This window comes from Pelecanus crispus, chromosome 1, assembly GCF_030463565.1.
Source record: "Pelecanus crispus isolate bPelCri1 chromosome 1, bPelCri1.pri, whole genome shotgun sequence".
Lineage (NCBI taxonomy): Eukaryota > Metazoa > Chordata > Aves > Pelecaniformes > Pelecanidae > Pelecanus > Pelecanus crispus.
The window spans coordinates 53,163,980-53,189,030 of NC_134643.1; the positions used below are offsets into that span (position 1 = coordinate 53,163,980).

The 25,051-nt window shown below is 35.4% G+C and overlaps 1 protein-coding gene across 1 annotated transcript in view; it reads left to right on the forward strand.

Annotated features, from left to right (window-relative positions):
* CFAP54 (cilia and flagella associated protein 54) overlaps positions 1-25,051 on the forward strand; it is a 125,849-nt gene that overhangs the window by 61,050 nt on the left and 39,748 nt on the right. Inside the window, 19 exon segments of the mRNA XM_075720768.1 lie at positions 1,316-1,459; positions 2,811-2,907; positions 5,126-5,215; positions 6,375-6,501; positions 7,387-7,498; positions 8,472-8,620; positions 10,164-10,394; positions 10,815-10,951; positions 12,674-12,855; positions 13,548-13,775; positions 13,985-14,208; positions 14,302-14,437; positions 16,120-16,234; positions 17,266-17,418; positions 17,929-18,126; positions 18,933-19,020; positions 19,445-19,651; positions 21,247-21,313; positions 23,968-24,150. Coding sequence (XP_075576883.1) covers positions 1,316-1,459; positions 2,811-2,907; positions 5,126-5,215; positions 6,375-6,501; positions 7,387-7,498; positions 8,472-8,620; positions 10,164-10,394; positions 10,815-10,951; positions 12,674-12,855; positions 13,548-13,775; positions 13,985-14,208; positions 14,302-14,437; positions 16,120-16,234; positions 17,266-17,418; positions 17,929-18,126; positions 18,933-19,020; positions 19,445-19,651; positions 21,247-21,313; positions 23,968-24,150 — 2,868 coding nt within the window.

A 25,051-nucleotide genomic window follows, 5' to 3' on the forward strand; every position in this document is an offset into this window, starting at 1 on the left:
AGTTGATCCAAACTGACCAAAGGGCTATTCCATACCATGTGACGTCATGCTCAGTATAGAAACTGGGGGGAGTTGGCCAGGGAGCAGTGATCGCTGCTCAGGAACTGTCTGGGTATCGGTCGGCGGGTGGTGAGCAATTGCATTGCGCATCACTTGCTTTGTATATTATTATTATTATTATTATAATTACTATTTTACTTTATTTCAATTATTAAACTGTTCTTATCTCAACCCAGGAGTGTTTCTCACTCTGACTCCTCCAATTCTCTCCCCCATCCCACCGGGGCAGGGGGCGTGAGCGAGCGGCTGCGTGGTGCTTAGTCGCTGGCTGGGGCTAAACCACAACATCAGTCCATGGGTCAGGTGTCCAGACCAGTGGATCTACTGCCAGGCCCAGGCATGGCTTGGAGCACACTGGAGACCAGCATTCCTGCACATAGGAGCTGGCAGGGGCTGTAGGCTCAGGCCTGAGCTGAAAGGAAACTCCTGGCCCCATGGGGGGAGGGCCCAGGTGGAGGCTATCAAGGCCAACAAAGCCTATTAGGAACCTTGAAGCCTTCATATAGTGTCTGTTTGTTGTCAAATTCCCCAGCTAAATGACTGTCTGCTTGTACTGCTGTTTTTTTTTTTTTTCTCCTTAGTGATAGCATTTCAACACAATAGTATACATAATAGCAAACAGGATGAGTGAATTGCAGATGCTTCTGATTAATCCATGGTATATGGTTTTCTGTTGAGTTACAGTCAGGCCATGTACTGTATTCGTCCTAAAGTAATCTATACACTTATTTTGTATCCCAAAGACAAACATCCTAACGTGTAGTAGAAGCACTTTGGCCTTTAGTGCTCTATCTAAAGAAGATAAAGCCATCTAAAAATACTCCCTAGGCTGATCATTTATAAATTTCATAATTTTAAAAATAAATTTCACCACTCCTTTCACTAATACAGTTGGGATTTTCAAATGTGCACTTGATACCAGAGAGGGAAACGAGGATCATTTAGTTACCCTTTATATTCTTTGATAGCAGTACTGCCTGAGAACAGGGAGAATGTCAATCACAGCAATAGATACTTCTGGTTAAATCTTTCTATTCTCTGAGGGATAGGTTAAGCAGAACACATAGATAATAGATCTGCAATTCCAATTATTTTATACGTCTATAGTCCTGGGTTTTTTTATGAAAGGAAACTTAAGTATTGAGTAATTAATTTCTATTTATAATATTCATGCATTTTGACAATTATAAGTAGGCAATATGAAACATTACATGTTATGCAAAACAAAAATATATAACACATGATTCTTTAATAGGTACTACGTTCATGGAAAGAATATGAACTAGCAGTAATTATTGTTAACTATGGGAAAAAATTGTTGGATTCCTCACCAACAACCTCACCCTGCCTGTCAGGAGCTATGAAAACTGAAGAAACGCACGCTAACAAAGAAACTAAAGTAATTGCTCTGATTTCTACTTTTTCTTTTCTCTAAATACTGTATTGTATTATTTTGAAGACCTCATTTATTAACTTTTTGTTTTGGAAGTGATTGAATGGAATAAGAGTTTCCTTGTAGAATAAGAGTTCCCAAAGAACAGCTGAGAGGCTTCTATTTAATTGTAGCCATCTTTGTTAAGACCAGTTGCAGTGGGTACAGGGTCTCATGTTTTTGAACTGGAGAGTTCAGAGCCATGAGGATCCTTCAGGTATTTATATAAGCATCCCTAACTGATCTTCACATATAGTTTCCAGGAATGCTTTATTAGATAGAAAAATTAATTAAAGAATTGTATAAGTAAAGAAGAGCAAAAATATCCTAAATAATGTAGAAACAGCCTCTCATTTTGTGTAGCAGCTGCTTGAAACTGAGTCATAATAAGCGAGTAACTTAGGAACTGTGTAAATTGAAAAATATTTCTCAATGGAGGAAGAACTTTCAACCTCAGAGACCTTAATACTTAAATTACAAAGAGATGCAGCAGGTTCTGATGATTTCCTGCAACTTAGAATCAAAGTGTTGATTTTTTTATACTTTTCTGTCTGTTTTTTCTTTAAATAATTTTAGAAGAGATTTCACTGGAGAGGAGATTTGAAAAAGAGGTAAGAAAGTAGGAATAATGAGAGAGGAAGAAAGGAAGCAGTGTAAGCATGAAATTGAGATATATTAAAGAGAGGGACAAAAAATCAAGCAGCTTACAGTGAAGGATTTCTGTAAGAAAATTTGTGGGACACTGATAGGATCCAGGACAAATTTTCTGCATTGTTTATTGCTGAGTTTGTGTTAGCTGCTTCCAGGTTCATACTGAAAAAAAGAAAGGAATCTAAGATCATAGGAACAATATGATATCTTGAGCCAAGTAGGGCTGACTGAAAATTACATTTTTACCAAAGTGAAAAAAAAAAGAACTTTCTTTCCAGAGGAAGATTGTGATTTCTGTAGGCAGTAAATCATCTAGAAAAGATTTTTTTTTTTTCTGGAAAACAACACATTTTGTCAAACAATCTGTTCAAATATGTTGTTGTAGTAGCATGTGGGACTTCCCTAAAAATTTATTTGGTGGCAGAGCAACTCCACTCACTCCCTTGGAGATCAATCAAGAATGAATCATGGCCAAATTTTTGAAGCCGTACTAAAAAATCTACAAATGTCAATTTTATTTCACTTGAAAAGAAAAATAAGACAATATTGATGAAATTATCAGCTATAGAATGAGAAGACTTGGGATCTAACCTAAACTCCACCACGTACCTGCTGGTTTTAGTTAGGTCAAAGCTAAGTTTTCATAACGAAGTATTGGATATTTCAGACCACTTCTGCAAAGACATCCCATTTAGCTGCAATGGAAAAAGCAACAGAAAATCTAAGTGCTCTTGAATCAAATCTCCTCAGACTGACAAAACCAGGTGGGTGTTCTATTAAAACACTTCTTACCTTTTTCTATGGAATTTTCTACGGTTTATTTGTAAAAATTATTTACCTAAGAAGTACTTTTATTTCATGTATCTTCCATGATAAATTCAACCAAAATCATAATTTCAGTGATCTTATTTATATCTGGTAGTGATGGTATAATGACTTTTATTCATCTTTTTCATCATTTCCACCAAAACACTCATTCCTCCGTAGAAAGGAATGGTCATTTTTGTTCTACTCTGCAGATATACATATTCTCCCAGTCTGTGTAAATTGGGTTCCATGTTATTTAGGCTTGCTTTATCTCTAGCTCCTTATCATCTTGGTGGCCCTTCACTGGACTTACTCCAGTATGTCAGTGTCTTGTACTACAGTGTCCAAAACCAAACACAGTAATCTAGATGTGGTTCCACAAGTGCCGAATAGAGGGGAATAATCACTTCCCTTGACCTGCTGGCTATGCTGCTTTTAATACAGCCTAGTATGCAACTGGGCTTTGCCGCAAGGGTACACTGCTGACTCATGTTCTAGTTATCATCCATCATCTCTGTGTATGCATTTGTCTTAGAAGAGAAAGCATTTCTGTAATAAACAGGATAAACAGTGATGCAAAAATTCCATTCATCTGTGCACTGATCCTTCATTTTTTGCTGCTGACATTGGTGCTTGCATTCCTGCAGAACAAGTTACACAATGAATGAATTCTGTAAGTTAATTGAGAATTACATTGATTACTTAAAAAGATGTTCCATTCTTACTTAATAGAAAGTTAAATTAATGGGCTGATCAGTTAGAGAAGTACACATTTTCAGTAACTGGCAAATACTTGATGGCTGAAGTCTGCTCTTGCTGAAATAGCATATTCGTCAGTAAGTTTCAGGATACAAATTGGAGTCTTGCTGAGGCCATGCAAAACAAATAACAAAGCTTACAGCTGTCCTTATAAATACCTATAAGTAGTTTAGGACAATGTGCACACCTGTAGGGCATGCTGTTAAAAATATTTTGGAAAAAACCTTGTCATAGGAAATCCTTAAAAGTAGATCAACACTTAGCATTCCATTGATGATAGTCTACGAGAAAAATGAAAAAGAGCTGAATCTGCCTCTTTCATAAGTAACTGAGAAAACCGAAATATTTCATACACAGTACAACTTAAATTCTGAAATTTCAAATGTTTTCCCATTTAAAAATTTTTGGGAGGTAGTATTCTTTGTGAAAATGCTCATTTGAAGCAATATATTTTTGAACTTGACAAATAGGAGAGAGTACTACTAAAGGGTGTGACTTGTCCTAAAAGGAAAATAAAAAATCTGCTTGTCCTGCTGGCTGTCCTATTTAATAGGACATGATCTGCGTTCAACAGACTTCAACTGACTGCTAGCACTGGAGGATGTAGCTATTGATCCACTATCACAACTGGTTGCTCCAGAGTGCATTTTTAACCTTGCTTTTTTCAGGCACTAGCTGCATTCACCTTTTTCAACCACAAAACTTGCCTAAGCACAAAATTTGTAGGTCGTGTTTCTTTATTAAGGCAAAATAGCAACTAGTACATATAACATTGTTCTGGTGCTCATCAGCTGGTAACGCAGTTGTGTTTAACTCTCAGAAGCTTAAATCCAAGCTACTGTTCTCCTATATATTATATATACTATTTATATCTCTATATTGTATAGATTATTTACACCTATTTCTAATATATTATTTATAGAATAGAAATACATTTGTATACATATGTTTATATAAATATTTAGGTGAAGGGAAAAAAAAAATTCTTTTACTTACTTATGCTATCCATATGCTGAGCATGTATGTTAGCACTAGTCACTAGTAGCATCATGTGTTCAGTTCATGCTGTATAGCTTTAATTACATTTTTGGACATGTCCTTACTGTGCATCCTCCTCCACAGATGATTTGTATGGACCTTTGTTAGGCCTCTGATGAACTCCAGACATTCTGCTCATTAGTCTAGTGCTGGAAGTTCATCAGTCACATCCATAAGCTCTTCATTATTTAAGTGGCACAGCTACTTATGTTAGAAGAAAAGAACAGTTTTGAATTTCTCTCTGGATGACAGTGAGATTTAAGATCAAACTCTGTGCTAGAGAAAGATTTTTCTAGTCTTCAGTTATGATTCCAGGTAGCGTTTCTATTGTACACTATCACACTTGTCATAATGAATTTGATTTGGTTATTGATGTAGCTCGTGGATCAGAGCTTACAGGACAGGAAGATCCTTTGTTCCTCTACCCTGTAATTTCATGTTGGACATCAAACAACGCTTATCGAGAAGGTAGGATAATGGGTGTTTATTTTAATTGTAAAGGCTTCTTTACTTCAGAAAGTTGCCAGTAAAGCTGTCTACTTCCTGCTTGGAATAAACTCTTTGAAACTTTCTCTAAATTTTGTTCTCAAATATACAAAATCAGGTAAAACATAGCTTAAAAAAAGTTCTTAATATAGTCACATTTAGAAGGATATGAAATACTTGTAACAAACTATTTTAGATGTTGTTGTTAAATATATAAAATATTAATATTTTAAATAATTTGAATAATGTTTATTTTCTAATAACCTTAAAAATGAGCTAATTTTTTTAAGTTGTGTCAAGTTTTCAAAGATTCTGTTTGTGTGGAATGTTCTTTCTAAATTGAGATACCCCATTGAGATACTGCACTGGAACAGGTTGCCCAGAGAGGTAGTGAGGTCCCATCCCTGGAAACATTCAAGGTCACGTAGGATGGGGCTCTGAGCAACCTGATCGAGTTAAAGCTGTCTCTGCTCACTGCAGGAGGGTTGGGCTAGATGATCTCTAAAGGTCCCTTCCAGGCCAAAGCATTCTATGATTCTATGATTTCCACACTAAATTATGTTACTGAAAGAGGAATTCACAAAAGTCTGAGTACACTTGTGTTTTTGAAATAGGATTTAAGATTCTGGTATGTGGCCTTTGCCACTGCCTTATTTTTTTTAGTATTGGTGTTCAAAATAACAATGGAGCCTAGCCTGTAAAATTAGTATAGCTTTCAGATAGGATAGATATTTATTTCTTGATGGTAAAAAATTATGAAGACGGCCAAACAGTAAAAGCAGCTTGGAAGCAATTAAAAAGCATGTTGAATATCGTTATAAAATATTTTTGCACTATGTAGTACATGATACAAAAATAGTTTCAAACCTATTTTCTCAGTCCCTAGAATGTTTGTCATTCTAGGAGTGTAAATAGAGTGAACTTGTGATTCTGGATGCCCAGTCACAAGAAGTATTTAGCAACTGCTATTGTGTATCATGACCTATCTGATTTTAGTATCAGTATGCTTTTTCTTCATCAGCATGCAACATGACATAAATATGTGCTTTGAGACATACATAGCTGTAATTGTAGCTGAATTCAGAAACCCGTTACACCATAAATACAAAAACTGTGTTAATTATTTTTTACTTCATTGCAGTGATGAAATTCAGAAAGAAATCACGTTTTCTTGAATTCTTTGTTCAAGTTTTGCACAGAATTCTGAATGAAGAGAAGTTCCAATGCGTTCTGGAATGGGCAGGCAATGTGCATGTTTACTTGAAAAGGTAGATCTCTATTATAGTAGTAGTGAAAAACTACTACTTAGGTTCACCAGTGTCACAGTTACAGTGGAAACTGTAAATTGTACCTAGTAGAAGACCCATCTGGAGGCATTTCCATGGCTCCTAGTCTGCAGAAGTTCCATGAACACAGAGGATTATACAGCTACAGAAAATATTGTCTTGTGACCTCGTTATACATGGAGACTTCTCCCTTGGCTGTGTCTGTTCAAAACTCCTGTCTACCATCAGCAATTTCCAGGATTTTTGTTTTTACAGACACCACTTGATAATATGGCCATTTGTGATATTATTATGAGGCAGTGGGATACCTTAGAAAAGTATGTTGGGTTAAATCAAAAGCAAACTGATCAGGGCCTACCGTAGTGTGTAAAAAAATTTCTATACTGAAAAGATAAGTAGAACGAAATTGTAGACGCTTACCTAAAAGGATCCCAAAGAAATTTAACTATAACTTTATTAAAACCACACACCAGTATTTCTAAAATTTGAAAGGCAAATAATCAATTAAAAGGAGATATATTATAGGGAAAAGGAATTGCTGTTACAAAAGACCAAAAAAATTGGACATGAAGAAGTTCTTTGCTGGGTAATGAAGCAAACTGTTTTGTTTTACTATGAGTTAGGAAGGTGAGAGAGTTATTACCTATAAATTCAGATTTCTATAATCAATCTTGAAGGTGAACACTATTTTCTGAAGAGGAAGAAGGAACGAAAACCTGCTGAATTTAAAACTCCCAATGAAATAAGAATTGCATGTGCTCTACGTGATCCCAGAGATAACCCTTTAACTATGAAAGGAGTTTAACATCATGATGATGATGATGATGATGATGATGATGATGTTGATTTTAACATTTTGTTTGTCAGGAGGAATGACCACCTTCTCTGTATCAATGGAATTTCAAGACAAGAAACATGTTCTCCCACTCTGCCAGAAGGCATGGATAGATACACTGCAGGAGTTGTGGAGTTTCAGAAAGTTAGTTTTATATTTAAGGAGTCATGTTTGTCTTTACTGGGCAGCAATACCATAAGCACAAAAATAAATTTTTAAAAGCCATCTCATAAACACCTCAGCTAGAGACATCCATAATTACTAAAATTTGGGATACAAACTCTAGTCCTTAGTTCACCTCTGTACTCATAAAACCAAGAAGAAAAGTTGACATGGGATTTATCTGAAAGACCAACAATTGTGAGGAACTTGAGATGAGTCAGAGTAATGCATTCCAAAATCAACAAAAACTTGCCCTTCATCAGCTCCCTTTAAAAAACCGAATATGTTAATTGGAAATGCCTTGGGTACCATCATGTTAAGAAAAGGAGATCAGTTTAGGCCTTTTTGTACAATATGTTGTACTTACAAATTTTCATGAGTAGTTGTTCATGATTAATTCCTTGTGCAGATACTCCAGTTGCACAATAAAGGCTTTTTGTTCAGAATTATTTTAAAGTAAATTTTTGCTTTTATTGGAAGGTAAGAATAATCTTAATGGATTTGTATTATTTTGGAGGAAGAGTTTTCTCACTCATAACCCTCCAGTAATGCTGTAATACTGCTAGCATCTGAGATAGATTAGGGAAAGGGTTTTCTGTCTCAGTTTTTGCATTGTAAATTTTTACTATTTATAATAATAGGAAAAGAACTATGAGTATTTTTGAGATGAAGAACACTGGTATATGAAAGAAAATATCTGGGGACCTGGCTGGCTTCTTTGTGTCAGACATTTGACATATACCTTCCAGAAAAATTGTAAAGCTTTCTGGAATATTAATTTTTTTTTTTTTCTGTCTTATTTTGATGAAGAGTTCCAGAATTTATCTTCTGTTCTGTTCTGTTCTGTTCTGTTCCTGCATAAGCCAAACTGCTGTATACCTCAAGTAATTGATAATGTAGGTATAAATAAGTATTTGAACTATATTTAAGATTTTCATGGAAGATTTTTTTAAAGAGTATGGAGACCTCACCTTTAAAGAAACCAGAGACATCAACTTTGAAGAAACCAAGAAAAGAAGCCTTGAGTCCTATTCGAAAAAAACAGACTCTTAGACAGTATTTCATGAAACATCCAAACATAATGGAATCCCCAGAAGCACAAAGGTAAATGAACATAAGCTGTCAGGTTCATATACAGAACCAAAATATTTTGACTGAAATTTAGTTTACAATTAAGTGCATATTTTAAAAATTTCTTCTATCAAAGGGATGAATTTGTGCACAGTCCACCCACTTTTCTGATTTAGCTTGGTATAAAATTGGCTTCTGCTCAAGAGAACAAAATCTATCTCATTTCTATTTCAGAGAATACCTGTTGTTGTATTAATGATCAAAGACTGTATTTCAGTTGTGTTAACTTGAGCGTGTTGATTCATCATGGTGGAAAAGCTATGGTAATCTACATACTATAATGCTTTTCAAACTGTGTTGGGGAGGTTACCTCTTAAAAATCTAGTAAAGAATGTTCCTGATGTTCAGGTAGTTTCAGAGTGATTTTTGTCATCCTTTTGCTAGTCTTTTTGGATTGTCTGTTCTGTAGCTTTCAGAAGCTGTTTCTTGACAGAAACAAAAATTTATTCACCCTTCTTTTTGCAGATAATTGTATATATTTGGTTAACTCGCTAATAACGGTACCTTCTGACCTAAAAGAATTTTAGTATTCATTACCTGTTGCTTTGGTCAGCTTATGCTTCCAGCAATTAGCAAATAGAAAGCTAGAACTATCTGAATACAAGCAACCATATAACTGATTCTGGAAGTGGTTTAAATAAAGAACCTCAGAAAAGTCTTCCATACACTCTTCTAAACATTTACCTAAACCATCCATTTTGACTCCTCAACAGAAAAAAACCACCTTACTTAACATGATTTTCAGGGCTTTCAGTGAAAGAGGGGATGTTTAACTTATCCGGGGCTTTTTGCTTTTTCAGCTACTCTTTTGTACCTTACATAATAATACTGATGTATAATATAATCAACATTGTATATGGTATACAGTTCTGTTCACATTTTAAAGGTGGAAAACAGGCAGAAAAATCATTTAGATTGATAAAGGGATCAGTTTACAGTTTATAAAAAGGAAAAAATGAGATTTTATTTGACTACAGCATTGTATGTGTACCAGATAATACAGAATTGTTTGATCTGGCAGAGAAACATAAAAAAAAATCTATGGCTGGAAATTAAAGCCAGGCATCCAAATTAGGAATAAAATGTTTTCTTCACATTGAGGATGATTAGCTACCAGAACACAGCAATAAAAAGAACAATCCAAATTTATAGTACAACAGTAGACTCTCCATCTCTTGAACAGTGTGAAACACATCGTGTTTGCTATAATAATCTATTTGGATGATTCAGGTACAAATAACTTTTTGTAAGTACTAAGACAAATATCTTCTGGAAGTTGCTAAAATATAAGATAGGATTTAGTGTGTGTTAAGTGCACTTAGAGAGGGAAAGCACAATTGCTTTTCTTGACTGCAGCAAAAACCCTTTTGCTAGAAATATGTCATATGCTTCTGAGTTAATACAAGTCTGTGGATATGCAACGGGATACTTCTGTGTATTTTTACCATGATTTTCTTTCCTAGAGCTTCAGGAAAACACAGTTTCATTTTTTGCTACTTCATATACTTTGGTTTAGGAAATGCAAAGAAGAGGTGCAAAAAGTAGCTCGCCACACCTTAGTGGTACTGCTGAAACCAATTGTGAGTAATTACTTAAACCGAAAGAAGTTTCATCAAATGTGTCTTGAAGAGATGCCCTGGAGGTCTCAGATGAATATTTATCTGGCAGTTGCACACTACAACTTATTTAAAAAGAAACTGGAAGAGCAATATAACATTGGAATTTGTGGTTCACAGCATCTGGACAGGTATATCTTACTACATTATCAGTGATTGCTATTGATATAGATTATTGTGTTATTGCCATTAATGCAAACAGATCTGAATTACGGTATCATCAGTCAGTTTGTCATATGAACAGTTCAGCTTCCAAATGCAAATTGATTTACTATGTAACAAGTTTTGCTTTCCATCACATGGCAGGTGACATGCAAATTTTTGGTTGCTCACTTGACTGATCAGAAGAAAGTTCTGAAATATATGATATTGTGCTATTTTTTAGTTCCTTGTAACTTTTGGCTATCATTCATTATTTCTGATTCCTAAAGCTGCTGGAAAGTAATCAAAACTCACTTTTGAGAAGATGAATTTTGTGTGTATATCAAAATTGTTTTTAATATCATATCTGGGTTTTTTTTGTGCTTTCTTCTTTTTCTCCCATTCTGCAGTTACAGTATTTTGGATCCTGAAATATTCTCATTAAATAATTCCGGCACTGTAGTGGTGAGAGAAGTTGTAGAGGATAACATGAGAACACCAACTCCTTCTCTTCCTAAAAAGTCAGGAATGACCAAAAAACAAACCTGTAAGAACTTTTAACACATGCACCGCGGGAATCAGTTTCAACCTAATCTTTTGTTTCTCTTAATTTCTATCTTGACCTCCATCACTAGTTCTCCACATCACCTTTGGAAAAACACTCATACCAATTCAAAGAGAAGATGTTTCTGGATTTCAGAAGTGTCCTCTGTATTTTCTGGTTTTGGCATACCTAGTATAAAAGAAGTCATAGTCAATAATGAGGCATTTATAATAACTCTGAGCCTTGTTTATTGTATTGATAAATATGTTACTGTTTATCAAGTGGTTATTCTTTATCCTCTACTTTATTAACATGTTTATAAATTCTAATAAATTAGTGGTACTAGCTTTTGGTTTGCAGAAGCCACGCTACCTAGACCTATTAAACTGATGATATTCCAGATTATTCTAAATGCAATGATAATTTTTATCAGTTTCTTTGGTAGTTAATTGGTCTGTAGTTTCCTTTAGATTTCCTAACAGGTCAATAATTTCCTGGGTCATTCTGTAAGTCTTTCTTAAAATTATAGACTGAAGTTTATTATTATCTTTCAAATTTTAAGTAGAATAATTTAGGTTTCCTTCTCTAGGGCTTGCTCCCCAGTATTTTCCTGCGGCAGAAATACCTCAGGATCAATTTTTTATCTTCTACCACTTTAACTTCAACTCTCTGTCTTTCACATTTGACTGTTCTATTATCCCAGCTATTTTCAATAACATTCTTTGAAGTTTCAGCAGGAGCCAAATTGTGAATATAAGACTTTGATTACCTCAGACGTTGGTGATAACATACAAGTCAACAAAAAGTAGTCTGCCTAGCCACCGTAAGTTCAAGAAGAAATCACAAGCCTGGTGTTTTCAATAGTGCTTCAGGGAACACATTCTTGCCACAGCCGTAGAGAGCAAAATTCTCCTATCATTCCATGTAGGACTTCCTTAGTTAGGAATCAACCATCCTCTCTGCCTTTTCCAAGAAGATGAGACAAAAACAAGCAGCTGAATTCACTGGTTCTCTTTGCAACAGCTTACTTTTAGTTATACTCTTTTGTCTTGATGCTTACAAGTCACTGAGAACTGAGTCACTGAAAGTTGCTGAAAACTAATGAAAATCCTGTTTACTACCTCCTAGCCTTTGCAGCAATTCTGAATTAAAGAATTTAATGAAGTGTCTAGTTTGCCATAGAGTTCAAATACTGTTTAGCTTGAAATTAGCTTCTGCCTCTGAAACCTATAGCTCAGATATTACCGTATCCCACTACCATGAACCTTTGTGTTTCCCCTTGGAGGATGTTTGGTATTGAATAAAATAATGAAGCAATTCTACACATACCACAGAATTTGTCAGAAATCTTCCCTTCTTCCTAACTTCTCCTTTTAAGAGGCCTCGGTTACAGAAAAGTTCTTGGGAGCTTGCCACATGGTCATTTCTTCCTAAAACTTCTCTGAGGGTTCTGTTTTGGCTTTGAGGCTGAAAAGTGAAGTATTTGGTACACATTATTATTTTGGTCAAACTTTTTTTTATCCCTGCTTCTCCCAACACTTAAGTAAAAGCATCTTATATTATAAATATCATAACCTTATAAATATGATAACCTTAACATTGGCATTTCCTAACATTTAAGTATTGAGCTGCCACAGAAAAATCCTAGCTGGGTGATAATATTTTCTTTTTTATTTTTTTGAGAACTTGAGCTCATTTTTAACTAGTGAACTTTTTGTCTTTCAGGTACAGATAAATCTTCTGAGCGCAGCATTAAACTGAGTGGAACAGATACTCCTCGAACTCAAACAACAAATGATACAGAAATATCCATCTCTCATTCCCCCAAAGAACGCAACCAGTTTCTGTCAAATACCATTTTACTGGAGCATTTTACAAAGATCTTTTTGCATTTAAGAAGAGCAGTAGTAAGATACTCTTTCTTATTAAACATTTTATTTATTACTAACCGTTGCATTACAATACTTACTACTTTCTACATTAAAAAAACCACACTTCAGAAACTTCAGAAAAACTCCAGTGGGAAAAAGCAATGATTTCTCATCTTCTGCAAAATGTCCAAGTACAGTGTATGAAATGTCAGACATATCACCTATCATAATGGATATGTCTATCAAACATAAAATAATTTATATAAATGTTTTATTTTTCATTTAGTCTTTGTAACTTTCCTTCTCATGTTTGTTAAATCTTTCTAAAAATACTTGCAGACTTACCTTTCCCTTTACAGGTCTTAGTGAATGCCTCAGTAGTATAAGCAGAAGGACCAGTGATTGAAAGGAAATGCAGACTGTCTACTGTTCCCATAAACCCTTCTAAAACCAAGTAAAAACACATGTATAGGTGGTGTGAATTATTTTTTATTTCTTATTCTCACACCAAAAGCAGCAATTAAATTCAATAATAAATTAGTGCTTCTATGAAAATTTCCAAATTAAGGTTCTATAATGTTTTATATAAATTGAATGATCTGTTATTAAGGATGATCCATAGGCTGTAATTTTGAAAGATTGCTTATACCTAAGCTTTGCAATAAAACAATGAAGCTTTTAATTTCTGTATTTCCAAAGTATAATTATGTTTTGAATGATATGCATAGGTTCTTGCTCACCGTGGTGGCCACTGGACGTTGCTTCAAAACGCTTGTCGAGAACTTTGGAACTATACTCAAGAATTACAATTGATTGTTAACCATTCACATTCCCATATGGATGCATTTCCCATTACCAGGGGTTTTCTTAGGAACACCATCTGGTTGCCATTTTATTTGGCAACAGACATGATCATTGATATGATAACTGAACTACAAGCAAGCAGGTCTCTTAAGGTAAAAATTATTTTTATTAAGGCAGTGTACTCTATTATCACATCTTCAGTAGAGATCGTTTTCTTTCTCTTGCAATATATTCTGATATCTGCAAGTTATTCTCTGTAACAAGTTTTTAGAGGATTACAGTATTTTCTGATCTTTATAATTTGATTTGTCCTAAAACCAAGTTTGAAAATAACAGGTAGAATAATGTTTCTTCACTGTAGATTGTGGATCCTGAAGGAGACTTCTGCATTCCCAGTTGTTTAGGAGGTATTATGGACGAGAATGGTGGTTCTAATCTCCATCCACAGTCTCCCCTGGATGACGTGAATGTGGTTGACTTGAAATGGACATGTAATCTGATTCTTAAAACAATAGAATTGTTATATCAGATGAAGAAGTGGGAAGCACTGGTACACATAGCTGTACAATTTAACATATTTACACAGTAAGTTACACCAACTATAATAACTAAAAAGCAACATTATATAGTTAAATATACTGTTATTTTGCTTAATTACTATACTTTGCTTTTTTTCAGTGAGAGATACACAGAACAAGTGAGTCCGTTGCTGGTGTATGCTCAGAGGCAGCTGCTGGAAAGGATACAGCAATTCAGTGGCCCAGATAGCCATGAATCTCATTTCATAAAATATCTGTCTGAAAATGCACATAAGGTGAACCATAGGTTTCCTTTTTGGGCACTGACTCTTAATGTGAACTAAATACAGAGAAGTACTTTCACTGATTAGATTAATATGGTTTTTCATAATGTTCACAAATGGTAAATTATAATAAATTAATGAACATAATTGATTGAAGTGCATGAAAAGGCTTATATGACATGATTCCAGCAGCAGCAAAGGTCTGGACTTGATGACCCAGAGAACATTTCTTCCATGCATAATGTGCCCATTCCATATTATGAGCCTAAATCAATATCATGTTAGTTCTTGATGCTGCTCTTTTAACCTGAACACATTTATTTGGACAATGTGCAATCTTTGTGAGTAATTAAATTTAAATGCAAAGAGATTGCTTTGTTTCTGCATTGAACCCTCCTCCTAAAGACCAAAATTAATCAAACTGACTTAACCTAAACACTGACAAAGCCAATAAAAAACTTGAAAAACTTGATCACCAACAAAAAACCCTAAGCTGCTCGGCAAGTTCCTCTCATTAAAAGCCATGGCTCTATATATTTAGTTAACTGACATTGCCACTTGGAAATTTTTCATGGAATTAGCTATTAAAAATTAGGATTTTTCTTTTTTTAACCTAAGGTTTATTTCTAAGAAGTTTTGCTAACATCAGTTGCATGGTTGATATTTTAATATGTTTCTGTTACTAATATAAACGCAGGACTTGAAGGAGCAGGGGAAAGTGGGGTTTGGAATTCCAAATGTTGTTGCTCTGAACGTGAACATGGGGTTCAGGAGGCACTGCCTTGCCTAGAGACAGCACACTGCTGCTCAGGACTTGCAGGAACTCAGAAGGAACTCCCAGCTTGCGAAGGGCAGCTGAGGTGCTCTGTCTTGTCCCTCTGTAAGGCTGTTTCCTGCTGACTTCTTCCAGGCCCTGCCATTCAGAACATAGTCCTTTGTCTAAAAACAGTGCAGTGTGGCAAACCACCGCATACCGCTGTAATCTGAGCAATGTGGAAAAGTAATCATAGTTTTGAAAGACAACTTACTATTAGCTAACATTAGTCTTTATTCTGTAACAAGGATTGGTCAAAAAAGACGTCATGAAGTTAGAAATTTGGAGGATATGGCTACATTTCACAATGCAGTGCCATTCAGAGAGTCTAGAACTAGCTCTGAACTGGTTCTCTTGCTTCTGAAGTGATGTAGCTACATTAGCAAAATAAAATGTCTGTGCTGGATTAGCCCTTTATAGAAGTCTGAAAGTTTGCTTCTCTGACAGGGTTAGACTGCTTCTGTTATCTGCTTAGAGCGGTTTTGTATATCCCTATGCAGCATTACATTGTCCTTTACAGGCAGTGTGGTCTTTAGGCATACTTACACTTACAGGTCCTTTGCAAGCACGCATTTATCCAGACAAAGAAAGGTGGAATATTTGCTGAACATCAATGAGTTGCTCATGATTATGGCAAATACCAAATAAGATACAAGTTTAATTAATTAACATCTAAACACTTATATGTTATATCTAATATTTAGGTGTTGTGAATGTTTCACCTCTTGCTGACAAGGGTACTAGTTATGGGTCATTGGGGTCTTTGTAAGTTAGTCTTCTTTTATTTTCTTATATGACTGAGTTTTTAGATACTTTAAGCACCAAACATTGATTTTTCTGAATATTATTCAATTATCATGAAACAAAACTTGCTTTTCAGATAAGTTGCAGAAACTACATAGGGCAGAAATTACAGCTTCCTGTTGCCCATTCTGCTAGTGAACAGATTTTTCCTGGATGCTTTTTCTATCCTGAGATGAAAAATGATTACACAGGTCAGAGCACATTTCAGTATTGTGAGTTCTCTTTTCTCCCAAACCCTTTCTTTTTTTTTTGTACTGGATAGTTTTTTTGTTTTCCTTCTTATCATAAGTCTTCCACTGCTCCTATAAGGTGTTTCTTTTAATATAAACTCAGTTTTGTCTTCAAATTATTATTCTTGATATTTTGGATGGATAGTAATTTTGTCAAGACCTTTACGAATATATTCAGACTGTATCTGAAAGCAGACAAAAGCAGTTGTCATCCAGATGCCAGATGACCTACAGTATGTTATGTGAGCTTGGTGGTCTTGGTCCAGTTTTCCATCGGTATTGTTGGATATCCAGCAATATACCTGGAAGTTAATGTGAACCTGCACTGTTATTGACAGAATCACTAGAAAAGCTGAAGTGAACCATAAGGTGACAAAACACCTCTTTAACCCACAGTTGTTGTTCTTTTCAGTCAGGATTAAAGTGTTATAGTCATGAATGTAAGTTTGTAAAGCATAATTCCTCATATTAGAGATATGTCAACACATTGCACACAAGGTTTTGTGTTGAATTCAGCTGAGGAAAGTCATGAAACAAAAAATAACGCTCTAGGTAAGAAGAGTAGGTAATATTATGCATTCTGGGAGAGACCATGCCAACTCACAGGTTTGGTACATAGAAACTATGGTAATTGTAGTGAATAGGATCAGCAGCTGTAGTAAAAGATTTGTTTCCAGATTTCAGACACCAGAATTCAGAGCAGAGAGCTGAGCTGAGGCATGCCCAGGGCAGATGGAATTCAGGGAATATAGATGTCACATGACAACTAAAATGTAACACTGAAAAAGATATAAATGCTCAGAAGTATTCCTGGTGGTTAATAATTTTGCTTTAATTCATAATACAACAGGAAACAAAAGTGGCAATCACATTAATATATTTTAGTTTTGAAGTTGTAGAATTGCTCAGATATATGTTTTGCAGGGTCATTTACTAAAAATACATATTTATGTAATGCAAAATCGTTCTCCATAATTATTAATTCCTTTTAGATCACAGTCAAGCGAAAGCACTAGTTTATGTACCTCTTGATGTGAATGATACACTGAAATGTTTTAGAGAAACTCTACAAAAATCTAAATATCACAGCAGAGCACTGAGACACAGCAGAAAACTACTTTCATTATTTCTTGCACACACACAAGGTGAGTTATGGAAGTGTTTTTCACTTAATAAAGTGTATATGCAGTTAAAATAGTAAAGAGTGAAAGGAATAGATTTTTTTAAGTTCAAGTTTTAGTTGTTATTGACAATTAGAAAAAACATAGAATATAAAGTTATATATGAAGTTCTGTAAGCACAAGCTCTAAGCCTGCTTTGTGTCTCATGGTTGGATGATAAATTTTTTTTCATGTAGTGTGTCACTTGTCTGTCTACAGCCAAACCTCTGTCAGAGGACTGACTGGCAGATCTTCCCAAGTTTAATTTCTCCACCAGAGCACATATTTTCATTTGGTTGCACTGACCAATGAGCTGTGTCCAATGAGTTGAATTAGGAGACTCACAGACAGCATCATAGCATGGGAAAACAGATAAAAATAGAGTATACAGGAATTGTGTATTTGTTTGAGTAATGTGGTTTGGAAATATTTGTGGTGCTGAAAATAGTATAATACTTTTCCAAACTGATCATATAAATCACTTTTCTGGTCTAGAAAATGCTGGAAGAGCAATCAGCAGGCATATCTCTTCAAATAGAAAGCTGGAATTTAATGTGGGAGCTGAACTGATATTTCTACCAACACCACGTGACATTTCTCAAGAAAAATTTAATTTCTCGAGTATGGTTGAGAGTAAACCAATACCACAGTCACAGCTTTCAGTAATTATTTCTTCCTATGAACAAACAATTGGTAATTTTTTCGCATCAATTTCTGTTTACAGCTAAGATGTAATATCATTCTGCTTATCTGTGTTCATATATATTTATTCCAGTGTTATTTTCCTGTCAGACAGCTATAACTGAAATACACAACCTTCTTATCAAAAAGCATTACTTCAGTGGTGTTATACTGATTAATCAAAAATTTAAAATCTGCTGTAATGTTTAGCAGGTTCATTTTAATTCCATGATAGGTTTTTTTTTTTTTCCCCTAGCAAACAGACCTTTCGGATTCTGTGCATTTGAATACAAGACCTAGTTGCTTGGCTTCCATCTTACCTTCTAGTATCACTTTACTCATACAGTTACAGCTCAGCACTACTACCTGTCTTCACTGTATGACAAAATAGGTGAAGTGTAGCAGGCCAACAGATGCCGTAAGTGGTTTTATTTGAAGTAAGGGATCCAGAAACGAGCCAGGGGCAGTACCACTGTGCTGTATGCAGGCAGTGTTGTTTAGCAGGGCCAACAGCCTGCTTCCCAGTTTATCTCTTGAAGAGGAAGAAATTTGAGAGGTCTGAAAAAACAAAAATACAAAAGCTTAGGTAAACAGGTCCATAAATACATCCTACTCTTGTTTTTAAAGTTAGTAGAAATAAGAAATTGTACATTTGAAGGTAAAATATACAAGCCTAATAAATGTTTAAAAAAAATATTCATGCACTGAATTACATGTGAATGCATGTCTACTTCTCATGCAACAGTTGTTCAAGATTCAGTGACTGATTTAATCATGTGACAATATTTTTCTCTGATTGATTAAAAAATAAATAACAGGAATCCTTGAAATAAACAACCAGAGAGATCTCAAGGTTCAGGCTCTACATGAACTTGGAAATCTTCACTTTTATGCTGGAAACAAAAGGTACAGAGTTACTGGATCATTTAATATTTTTTTTAATTGGCATTTATTTACCCTTCAACTGTCTTGTAAGTTCTTGTGCTGGCCTCAAGTCCATATAACTTATTTCATCTAACTCACTATTAGCTATATTTTAAGAGGCTTTTTTTCTAGAAATTGTTTATTTTTCTTAGCTAGACAATTGCAATTAAGCAAATTAATTAAGAATCTCTATGTGTTTTTAAGAAGTAACATCTATTGCTTGACAATTTAATTTTAGTCTGTTGACCAGGAATGGTATCTTTTTGTGTTGTAGAAACTGTATTTCAGTTTTTGACCTAATCAGAATTAGTTATATCTCAAGCAATAAAGGTAAAATGAAGCAAGTCTTATCTTCCACTTTGGAAAATGTCAGCAATATGATGAGAACGTTTTTTATGTGTTACAGAGCTGCTTTTAAATATTGGTGTCAAGCCCTTGATGAAACACTCAACATTGCTGATGCTCTTAACAACTGGCAAGAGTTAGGTTTTCCAAAAAATGCTACAGACTGCTGTGCAGTTGGAAGATCGACTGATATTAGTCAGAAATTTCTTTCTCAGGCTGGAGTTTGGGGATGTTTGCATGCAGCAGTCTTAGTGGCTAAGATAGCTCAGTAAGTATTTTATCTATATATGTATTTCTTTCATATTTTAAACAAATGGCTCATCCAGGACAGTAGGCAACTTGAAATTAATTTTAAAACACTAATGACTATTAAAACGGCTATAAAAAAGATTCATCAAAAGCAGAGGAATTTTTCCTTTCAGGAAGAAAGTTGCTCTTTTGGAGAATATTGTTTGTTCCCTTTTCTTGAGTGCTCATCTTTGATCATAATTGCAGCTGTATATTATATGCAGAGACCATTGAAATAAAACAAAATGATAAAAAGTCATAAGAGCAAGGATTTTACAGTCATATTGATTTTCAATTGAAATATCACATCTCCCAAGTCATTGCACATATTAAATATTAATGTACCTTGTGGGCAGATTTACTGCCTAAAGTACTCATTTTCTGGTGAATTACAACTTAATGAAATTTGAATTACTGTATTAAAGTCTACCATCAATAAATATTTCCATCCAGTACTCCCTGACTGCTGGTAAAACACTATGGATGTAATTCTGAGCTGTTCCTCAATGTATTGTACAATATAAAAATGTACAAAATATAAAATTTAGAAATATCTAAGCCAGCTCTAAAAGATCTTAGAAGTGTTGTACTCATGAAAGGGCAGAGCTTCATCTGAGTAAACTGTTTTACCTGAGAAGCAGGTCATATCAATAGCACTGTAAAATATCTGTAAATCAAGGTAGCTTTGAAAGTATTAGCATGGGTATTTGAGGATGAAACGGCATTGCCACTCTCAGAATTAGCACCCAAGAGGAAAAGGAGTGAGTTTAAGTTGATTCTAAACCACAGCTCTTCTAATTCTGAGCTGTGGTGCAGTCTCAGGTCCAATCAGGCAAGACCCAATCCCTAGCTGCTTTTACAGGTGCTTGTGGCACATGTTTGCTGCACTGTATACTATCCCTTTACTGCTAATATGTCCATTCCAAATCCTGGCAGGGATCTGGAGGGAGCTATCCTCTCAGCTTCTCCCTCAGGCAGATCTTTTTTATTCAGGCCTGACTCGGGCTGTTAAACACCTTTCCCTTGAGTTGCTCTTTCTAGAGCAACTTAGTCTCAGGCTGTAAAATGCAGATTAAAGGATTTGAATATTGTGTTAAAGATTTCTAATATTGTAGATCAGAGGAGTACGCTGCTACCAGGATGGTTTAAAGCTCTGATGAGGTACTGTGTGGGATCCATTTAATCTAGCTAGACACCTACCCTGTGAAAGCCCACATGTGCTAGTTATCTTAGGCTTCCTTTATGGAAAGAAATACACTTTAAGGTGTGAGTTGCTTGACCTGCTTTATCTTTCTTGTTTCATATGAGATGAATTTTGCACTTAGATTGCCTGTTTCTCTCCTTTAACTTCAAAGAGAATCTAGACAACTCCCTTTGTCTAGGTATGTCTTTGGTCAAATGCTTCTTTCTTTGCATGGCATGGCTGAGCACCTATCTACGGAACAGGCAGCTGTTTTCCAATATGGAAAACATCTAGATTGTGTTAGTATCATTATTATACTAGATAAAAAAAAGAGTTTGAATAATTTATATTGATGGGCACATTCATATTTCTTATTATTTGTCATACTTTAGGTATATAACAACATCAAATATGAGATTAAGAACTAAATACTGCTATTTTTCTGCTGTACTTTTTAAGGTAAGAATAGAATTTCAGTTAAAATTCATGAAGTTGACAAATTGCTTCTAAAACTTAAATCTCAATAACCCTCTATTAAAATATTTCTCTTTTCATTTTGATTGCAAAGGAAAACTGGAGATCAGAGGTAGCTGACAATTTATGCACATTAGATTAGATGTTTTTATTCTCTGTTTTATAACATTATTTGTGTATTATAGCCTAAAAATTATCACTTCAATAAGAGGCTAGTGTCTCAGAGAAATAATGAAATACCAAAAAGTGAAGATGGCTAAAATATTTGGCAGTCAAATACATTTTTCTTCTCTTGAAGTGTTCTGCTTGGGAGGAGCTGGATGGCATCAACAATAGTAGAGTGCTCTCTGTCAGCTCTGTACAGAGTCTTCACAGATTGTCATAAATTTTCAGCCAGGAGAACCAACTCTTTAGAAAAAGAAATTTTTGAATCTTTTTAAGCATTGAAAGATACTGGTTTGTAATATGAAAATCTCAGCTCTATAAAAAGTTTGCTCTAAAAATAGAGGATAGTCAAAATGATTCAGTTTCACTTACAAAGAAAATAAGATCATTAAAATCAAGTTTGCAAACTTTCAGAAACCAACTATAGAGGAAAAAAGGGTTTCAGTTTACTTTTAAAAGGAAGTTTTAAGATACCAGTAACAAAAGTGATACAGGAAAAAGAACTGCAAGTATTCTGCCAGTCATACTCCACTGGGATCAATGCTTGCTCATCCCAGTGCAGCATCAGGAAGTTAGTTGGCTTCTTCCAAAACAAACCAATGCCACTTTCTAGCATCTTGTGCCAGCCATGGTTGTGACTGTGTGACCTGTGCTAGGCCACATGTAAAACCTTGTTATGTTCAGCAAAGGGTGAAGAAGTTGAAGAAACAAAGGTAAAGGAGAATCATAGAATCATAGAATCGTTTAGGTTGGAAAAGACCTTTAAGATCATCCAGTCCAACCATTAACCCACACTACCAAGTCTACTCTAAGCCAATCAAGGGTAGACTAGACTAAACCATGTCCCGAAGTGCCACATCTACCCATTTTTTGAACACTTCCAGGGATGGTGACTCCACCACCTCTCTGGGCAGCCTGTTCCAATTCTTGACCACCCTTTCCGTAAAGAAATTTTTCCTAATTTCCAACCTAAACCTCCCCTGGCGCAGCATGAGCCCATTTCCTCTTGTCCTATCGCTAACTACATGGGAGAAGAGACCAACACCCACCTCACTACAACCTCCTTTCAGGTAGTTGTAGAGAGCGATAAGGTCTCCCCTCAGCCTCCTCTTCTCCAGGCTAAACAACCCCAGTTCCCTCAGCCGCTCCTCATAAGGCCTGTGCTCCAGACCCTTCACCAGCTTCGTTGCCATTCTCAAGAATTTTGACTAGCTTCTAGTACTGCAATTGCTGGTGGTACAAAGCTGAACAATTTTGATTCCTCCTTTCGACAGAAATAGTAGCAAGCATTTGTTCCAGTTTAATGGTAGAAATAATTGTGACTTGACTGAAGTGGCTCTGATATTAATTGTGATAGGAGCGGCTTGCAGGGTAGTGTCTTGAAAAATATAATCAGTTATTGTCACTATACCTTGCGAAGTTCAAGCCCATAATTTGTTCCTTGATTTGGAAAGCTTTTATAACCTTATTTAAATTCCACCTCTGGTATAGGCTTTAGGCTTGTTAATATCTCAGATCTGAGTACATAAATGCACATTTCTCTAGCATATCTTTGCTAATTACAAGATAAACACGATTGGGAAGGAATATCCACATCAGAGACAATGTTAGCACTCCTCCCTTTTTAAAGGAGGAACATTTAAGCTACTTCCTTAAAGTTCACATCAGTTTGAAGCTATATGATTTAAGCTGCTCTAGCTGACCTAGTTAAAGGTGGAATTAGGGTAGAACTGGCTTTTAACTGGCCTTAAACTCAGCAACTCTCCCAGAAATGAAGGCTGAGGTGGTTGCGGGGCAAGGACTTAAGGCTAAGTAAAATCAAACTAGCTTGTGGGGAAAATCAGAAGATTTTTCTTCTGATGGAAGACACTTTCCATGAAACATCCTTGGACTGGTAAAGAAATGTTTGAACACATCCCCAGAATCATCTCAACAACTTTTTCCTATGCATTTTCCTTGATTATGGAGATGTTTGAATAAATTATCAAGTTCTTTCTATCTGCTGATCAGAGGCTTATCCTAAGAATTATCTAAGAAGTCTTTGTGAGAACCCCTAGTGATTTATTAGGTTTTTTCCAGTGCTTCCAGAGATTTATTTGGGATGCTTTGACTTGGAATCTGAGAGAAACACCATTGGCTCTCTAGGAAGATTTTTCATTACCTGGGGAGTACTTGCTGAGGAATCTTTCATGATTATTTTTCTACACCTAGATTAGTTTTTCTCTTTTGCTTGTTCTATGAAATACTGTCCTTAGACTGTTTACAGCCTGGGTTTTTTTCCCCATCAAGTTCACACATAAAGCATTTTTTCTAAAAAGACTTTTCATGGTTTTGTCTGCAAACAACTGGATACTTAAGACGTTGACCGAGTTTCATTTATGAAGTAATTTATGAGTCTCAAGGGTTGGATTTTTATAGTGTTTCACTAATGCCTATACATCTTTTCACAAGTAGTTCATTATTATTATTTCCAGACCCTGTTTGGAGCTTCTCTTCCACATCCGACATCTGACTGTGACTTTGCACAGTATGAAACAAATATGCTTATTCCTGGTATCGACTTGTTCTCTGACCGCTACAGAGCTGATATCTCTACTGTAGTGGCAAGTCTGAATTTCCTAATGTTTGAACTACATTGTGCAAAACAAAATTTAATAGTAAGTATTATTTTTTATACTCTGAAAATTAATTTTAAGACATCAAGTCTTATTTTTTTGTGTGGGGGTACTTATGAGATATCTCAGAAGCTCTAGCAACACACCTGTATGGTTAGGTTCTGTGGCACTGAGATAGAGGCAAGGTATAGCTTGTTGCCTCTAATTTTTAGAATATACAGGGTACTTGTTTATTCAGGAAGATGACAATACATGGTCCACTTAGCTTAGGCATTTTAGAGGAAATTTTCTATTATATACAGTTTGAAATACACTGTACTGAGAATTACTTTAAATGCAGTATGTCCAGAATGCTTTCAATAATTTTACTTTCACATTCAGTAAATAAAAGTCCCTTCTGCCTTTCTCCTTCTCACGTTCTCTTATTCCTCTGGTTGGAGTGTTTTTACAGCTTCCCTCTTATGTTGATCATGTGCTTATTTCCTCCATTTAATGACTGACCACTTCCACTTTAATCCAACTTCTTTCAAAGGTGCAGTGCTGTACGTCGGAATAAATAGATTGAATTGCTTACTAGTACTGAAAAAGATGCAGTTCTGCCTCTGTTCCTGTTTGGTCCTGTATGCTCTAACAGATTTTCATGTCAGGCAATTACTATATACCTCTACAAATCAACTCTCAGCATGACAGAGAACTCCCCAGCAGAAAAAGTAGACAGTTTTCTCCTGCTTTAATGAGTTGAATCCACTTACGGGAAGGTCCTGCAAGTGGCAGAGCCAGTGCACGGGAGGGGAAAAGATCGCATGGCTGGTGGCAAGGAAGTAAGAAAAGGTTAAGGGGGTAGGGATGGAAGAGGAGTTAGAGAGGAGGAGGCAGCAAGTTGCTACCCCGTTTCTGTCAGCAAGCCATGTGTTGGATTGATTTCTTCTGGAACTTCAGGCTA